At 40.8% G+C, this 6,537-nt stretch overlaps 1 protein-coding gene across 1 annotated transcript in view; it reads left to right on the top strand.

The window, feature by feature from the left end:
• LOC135235342 (agrin-like) overlaps positions 1-4,175 on the top strand; it is a 334,070-nt gene extending 329,895 nt beyond the window's left edge. The window contains exon 38 of the mRNA XM_064300761.1: positions 1,212-4,175. Coding sequence (XP_064156831.1) covers positions 1,212-1,369 — 158 coding nt within the window. The 3' untranslated portion in view covers positions 1,370-4,175. The remainder of the gene's footprint in view (positions 1-1,211) is intronic.
• Positions 4,176-6,537: the final 2,362 nt, after the last annotated feature.

Raw genomic sequence — 6,537 nt, 5'->3', positions numbered from 1 at the left:
CAATGGCCTCTTCATATCTCATTATTTATTTACGTATTCCGCTCTGACCCCCCTGCTCAAATGAGCCCTGCCGCTCCCAGAGTCCCCGGCACGCGTCCCCCATTAAGGGAGAGAGAGCGAGGATGAAAAGGACGAGAACACGAGCTGTCTGTGCCTGATTTCAGAAGAAAAAAAACATCCACACGCTGCAGGAGAGAGATCATTTAAAATTATTTTACAATGATAAAAATTAACTTGATTATTATTATTTTCATATTATTATTCATTGAATTGTATTATTATTTAACATAATATTTATATATATGATATAATTTACGATAAATTAACTGTAAATTATAGTTATTTATGCCAATAAAGCGACTTGAGTTTGAATTTCGCGTCCGAGAGAGAGAAATAAAGGAGAGACAGAGAGAGTGAATGAGAGAGAGTGATTTAGACAGTTGAAATATCCAGTGACAGGGATCTCCGTGTGAGACGCAGTGTTTTGGCGCTCCGTGTGTGCGTGTGAGTGTGAGTGTGTGCGTGTGTGTGTGTGTGTCTGTGTGTGCGTGCGTGTGTGCGTGCGTGCGTGCGTGCGTGGGTGTGAGTGTGTGTGTGCGTGTGTGTGTGTGTGTGTGTGTGTGTGTGTGTGTCGGAGAGTGGCTCCCAGGAGTAGGGTGGGCGTGAGCGTGTGTCTTTATCGCTTTGTCTGGTGGTAAAAGGAATGGCGCAGCGGCCTGTGCGTGTCCAATGCCTTCCAGCACCCACAGGCTCAGCCTCAACTTCAACCCTCTTTGGATGGCGATGGCCTAGAGTACTTCTGCTGTCTCCCTGCACCTGAGCGCATGGATTTTTAAACCGTAGCCGCCTTTGTTGTACTCCGACTTGTGTCCCCGGGTATATTCCACAACACCGAAACATTACGCAATCTTTTTTAGATCAGGAGTGGCACGGAACTGAACATTCGCAGGCAGAACATTGCAGGGGAGCATTGGAGACAGTGAAGGCAATTGCGTGAGACCTTCATACTGTGCCCAATTACATACTTCAGCTTTTCCCCGACCACCAACCAGGCGCCGGCAATGTCGAGGACCGCTGCGAAACGTAGCGAGCCGGGAGAACTTCCCGTCCGACCCGCGGAACCGTAAAAATGTTACGGAATGTTCTGCCTGTCGAACTAGCCGCCAGTGTCCGTTAAAAAAAAAAAGTTTTCTGCGCTCTGTCGCCCCCAGGTGGCCTGGAGGAATCGTCGGTGGCGCGCAGGCTGCCGAAGGCGTACAGCACGGGTTTCGTGGGCTGCGTGAAGGACGTGACCGTGGACGGCGTGGAGCTACACCTGGTGGAGGACGCCTTAAACAATCCCACAATACTACACTGTTCCGCCAAATAGCCTGGAGCCGTCTACCCACCAACCCACCATGTCTACTGCTGTAATTATTTTCTATTTTTGTATACTTTTCATTGCTTTTTGTATTGAAAAATACATTGTTGGGTTTTTTTTGTTTTGTTTTGTTTTGTTTTATATATTTTGTTTTGTTTTTTGTTTTTTTTCACCCATCCCTCCTGACATGAAATCCTTCTCCAAATGTATAACACATGGTGTCGAGAAACAAACAAAAAAAAAAAACGTTATGTACATTATTTTCGTCGTCTTCAAGAAAACCATGCTCATTACTTGAATTGTGGCGAAAGACATTGGTGCCGGTGTCGTCCATTTTGCCTTCGCCTGGTGCCATAGGTTCTTTCGGCTTCTGTGACCACAGCCTCCACGTACTACACTGTGAGCAGGTGCTGCAGAAGAGATATCAAAACTCCACTTTGAGATCATGCGCTGCAGACTAATGTTTCGACCTCAACTTTGCAGCAAGAAAATAAGGCATCACTTAGTAACAATCTTAGAAGTGTTTTTTTTTGGGGATTTGTGTTCCCCAGAGGAAAGGACAAAGAGGTACCTTAGCTGTAGCAGAAGACTGAGCTTTCTTGCAATGGATGCCCCCATGACATACGTACCCACACACCACGTATAGCGATCACGCCCCTCCTATTTATCCGCATAATTTAACTTATAAATATCTATAAATACAGTATATATTTTTATGCGTCTTTTGAATCCAGTGCGTTATAGATCTTTAAAGCTAAAATGGAAACCATTCCAGCAAGAATCTGTTAAAGGAATTACATATCAGAAAATATGCATTCATCTTCTATTCATCATTTTGCAATTAAAAAAAAAATAATGTATTGACTATAATGAAAATACCTGAAACTGTGAACAGGTTACGTGCCGTTTGTTTTAGGAACTTCGTCGCTGATATTTTGCGTGTTATGTTTTACAAATAGGGGGGAAAAAATCAGATACAGTACTGATCACTTGTTGCATGCTGCTCTTAGAATTCATGTTAATTGGGTCTTGATTTTCTTTCTCTGAATAGTGCAGTTTCAAATTGTCTTTTTTTTCTGAGAAAAGATGTAACTATGTGGTGGCATACATTTCAAAGGAAACATTGTGTATTTTTAAATATATGACATTTATGGCATTTTATCTGCATGCCTGACACCATATTCAAGCAAGGAGACATTGTTTTTCTTATTTCTATTTTTCTTAACGTTTGGTTTTTTATTTTTCATTAAATTGTGCCAAAAGTTATTATACCCTCACACCACAAGGAGGTGCTGTAGCACAGTTTGAAGAGGAAAGAAATGAGAGGAAGAAACTGTGATGTTCAGAACTTCAGAAGGGGGAAAAAAAGAATAGGAATGAGATACTGACAATGTTGGATTGGTCACAGTTGCCACATTTTTTAAAACTGTCCACATTTTTTAAATTTATTTATGAGACATCTGAATTTTAAAAGCACTCTCTTTAGAAGTAAAGTGAGGTTTCACTATAGCTAGACTCCTTGCATCCTCCAATCTGGGCCCTAAAAACAGTGTGAATATAGTCAAACTGATAATGATTACAACACAATAAAATAACAATGCATGGGTTTGTATTGTGGAGATGATGATTTTATAACTTGTATGAATATAAATGCAATGGAATGTGTTCTGTTGGCCCAAAGTGTGCTTTATGACTGAAATACGCATTCAGGTTGATTTTCAAAGTAATATTCTAACAGTGAAAGACAACAAAAAAAAAAGACACATGCTTGTATGTAGTAGAATCAATGGTCCTGTAAAGGGTATTCATGTTTTATTATGAAGTATATTTTTTATTTCCCCCCCACGAGAGATCATTTTGTACAGCCCTGCAATTTGAAGTGTAAATTAGCAATGTGTAATTGTGGAGGTCTTTTTTTTTTAGTATTATACACTGGAACAAAGTCTAACTTGTCCTGGAGAATACACTTAAGCTTACTCTTACTTTAATGTTTCTATGTCTCAGTGGAGGGGGGAGGGATAAAATATATTTATGTATCTATATTTTGAGTGTTATTGGGGGGGGGGGGGGGTGTTCTCATTTGCCAGTCTAATGTTAGCCAAGGAGCCTGTCACTACCCCGGCACTCACCTGTACACATGTACACTTAAAAAAAAGCAGCATTACAGGCTAGAAAATGTAGCTAAACCTAATTTAATTATTTTTTACACATATTTTTTTTTGTTTTTTTTTTTTGTTTTTTCCTCTCGTGACTGAAATAGCTGTGCATAAATTGACATTTCTATGTGCGTTTTTGAAGGCTATTTGGATCTGATAACAAATCAGCAAATCCACTTGGGTTTTCGAAAAGAACCAGACAAGAATAGAGACAAAACGAGCAACAACAACAAAATAAAAACAATGTCTGGATGAAAAACTAAAGAATTTGCCTTAAAACCTACAGATCACCAGACACGGGCGACAGTTGTGCCCACACATGTCTGTGCTCTTACTTTAGACTGTATATTGGTTTCATTCACATAATGTAAAATAATACATAATGGTAATATTTATGTTAATAATGAATAAGCTCAGAGTGTCTGTGAGGTCACCCTTGTGGACAAAGACAGAATGCCACACTTTTTTTTTTTCTCTCTTTCTAATTTGTGTCTCCCAGTGGATTTCCCTGCCTGGCCTTTGTACATGTAAACTAATAGCGATTGAAACGTACCTGAAGGACAGTGCACAGGACAAATGTGGCATGACATCTCCATTACTAACTTTATTACTTGTGTCTTGTGTTCCAACCACCATGAAATAAAATGTAAAGAAATCCAGCCTTTGTCTTCTTCCCCCCCCCCCCCAATCTGTGGCTTCTACCTGATCCCAAATGTTAATATATCCCACACGCCCGTACACACACACATGCCTGCATGCGTGTGCACACACACACACACACACACACGTACACCCATTCCCGCATGCACACACACACACGTGCACACGCGTGTATACACACACACTCAGTCACTTTATTAGGTACACCTATCTAGTACCTTGTTAGGACCTTTGTAGATGCCCTTCTGCACACCACTGCTGTAAACAGCTGTTTTTTGAGTATTTGTGGCCATTAGTTTGAAAGTCTTCCCATTCTCCTCTGACCTCTCTCATTAACAAGATGTTTTCAGCCACAGAACTGCTACTCACTGCATGTTTTTTTTTGTTTATTGCACCATTTTCTGTAAACTCTAGAGACTGCAGTGGTGTAAAAATCCCACCAGGAAAAACTGCCGTTTATCTTTTCCGCCACCCTAGTGCTTCCCCTGCAGAGAGGGGAAAAATGTTCTCCGAAACAAATCGATGAATGACAAATGATGCATCCAGTAGCGTTTGTAAAGTTTGCTGGGTTTCTCATTTCAGTTTATGAGCCAGGTACCAGTCAGACAGACCTATTCTATCAGCCTATAATGCAAACAAATAAAATAAAAAATTTGAGTTCCTACAGAAAACTATAGGAAATGTTTCTGAAGATCATAAAAGTGGGCGTCCACACTAAGTAGCACAGTTGGCAGTAGCCAAGTCATAATAGCATTTAGCTCGGTGAAGGTATAAGACTCTTACGTGTGCTGATACCGAATATAACACAAGTCAATTCCACAATATTTGGTGACTGATGCAATGTTTATTTGCTGTTGCGTTCATTTGTTCCACGCTCAGTATAGTAGATGGAAGTCGATGCCATAATTCCACAGCTCAACCCCCCCCCCCCCCCCCCCAAGCCCTGTTTCAGACAATTGCATAACCCCGCCCCCTGGCAGATTAACCTCTGCTGATTACCAGAGAACCGTGACGTCAATGCATCCGTGAAATCGTTGCGGTGAAGCTCGAGCCATGCGCGCGCTATCATCACATACGCGCGCTCGCTGAGCGGATGCCGAATGAAAATTGCCTTCGCGCTGGTGGGTAAATGTTTTGTAAGGACAAAAAAACAAACAAAAAAACAGCCCGTTGTATTTGTACGCATCCACAAACAATGACATATAACAATTACCAAAATATAAAAAAATAAATAAAAATGAATGTATAAATAAAATAAACCCTGCACTGGAAATGGCCAACTGTACAGAACGACATGACCTTAGAAACATCAGTTTGAATTTTCCCTTTATTAAATATACAGGAACACACAGAATAACATTCACCATTTGACTTCTTCAAATTACTGAGATTATTAATGGGTATACATGATTCTCCTTCCCAAACAGCTCTTCTCCCCTAAGTTGCAAACAATTTTGACTAATTTAAGCAGAATTTCCAAGATCTGCTTATGCAAACTGTGCGTATCTTGCATATGGGACAGGCCGTAACTGATCATACAGCCTTATCATATAAAGCTATAAGTTATACAGTTATGAATTGTGTTTTCTGTAGATGTCGAGTAAGTGTGCTTTTCGAATGTAACCCAAGTTAGGAGCTTCACTGTGCAGTTGTGCGAAGTTCTTAATATTGTGTACTTACTTGACGTCAGAGGGTCCACATTAATGTTCATATTCTTGTAAAGAATGAATTTGTTGTCCTTTTAATTATTTCTTAGGAAAATCCTGAAAAGTGCCAAACTCTCCGCTCTGGTGTGGGATGTACCCTTTCAACTCTACAGATACGAGGCATGCCCACCCACCTGTAGCATGCCTCCCAACCAGATGTACCACGTGACATGTCATGCCAAGTAGGCTACTTTAAGTACACATCATACAAACGTTTTCAAACGTATGCCAAGGATGTTAAAACCAGTGAGATTGTAGCCTACTCTTAAGTGCGTAACTGTCCACCGAGAGCGCAGCAGCATGAATTACGTGGAACGTACAGTATTTGTTCAGAATATATATTACCTGTTGAAAATGTCGCTGTAATTTTAACAGAGCCATTCATCACTTTGTGCAGGTCAACGTGAAATCTAAACATGTGAACGTTTTGTGCGTAATGCATTGCACATTCGCGCTATCTATTTAAAGTTACCTGACGATTACTTACTGTATCAAGTTCCTGATCAAATCAGCGCTCTGAGTTGTTTGACGCGCAGGTGAAACTTTATCACACACGCCATGCTACTAATTCAAAGTATGCACTTCATCCCGCAAATTTAACACGCCGTCGCGCGCAGTGCTGTCTGTTTAAATTCTCTGCGGTGGACGTTGGAGG

This window comes from Anguilla rostrata, chromosome 11 (assembly GCF_018555375.3).
Source record: "Anguilla rostrata isolate EN2019 chromosome 11, ASM1855537v3, whole genome shotgun sequence".
NCBI lineage: Eukaryota > Metazoa > Chordata > Actinopteri > Anguilliformes > Anguillidae > Anguilla > Anguilla rostrata.
This window is presented reverse-complemented; position numbering and strand designations above follow the sequence as displayed.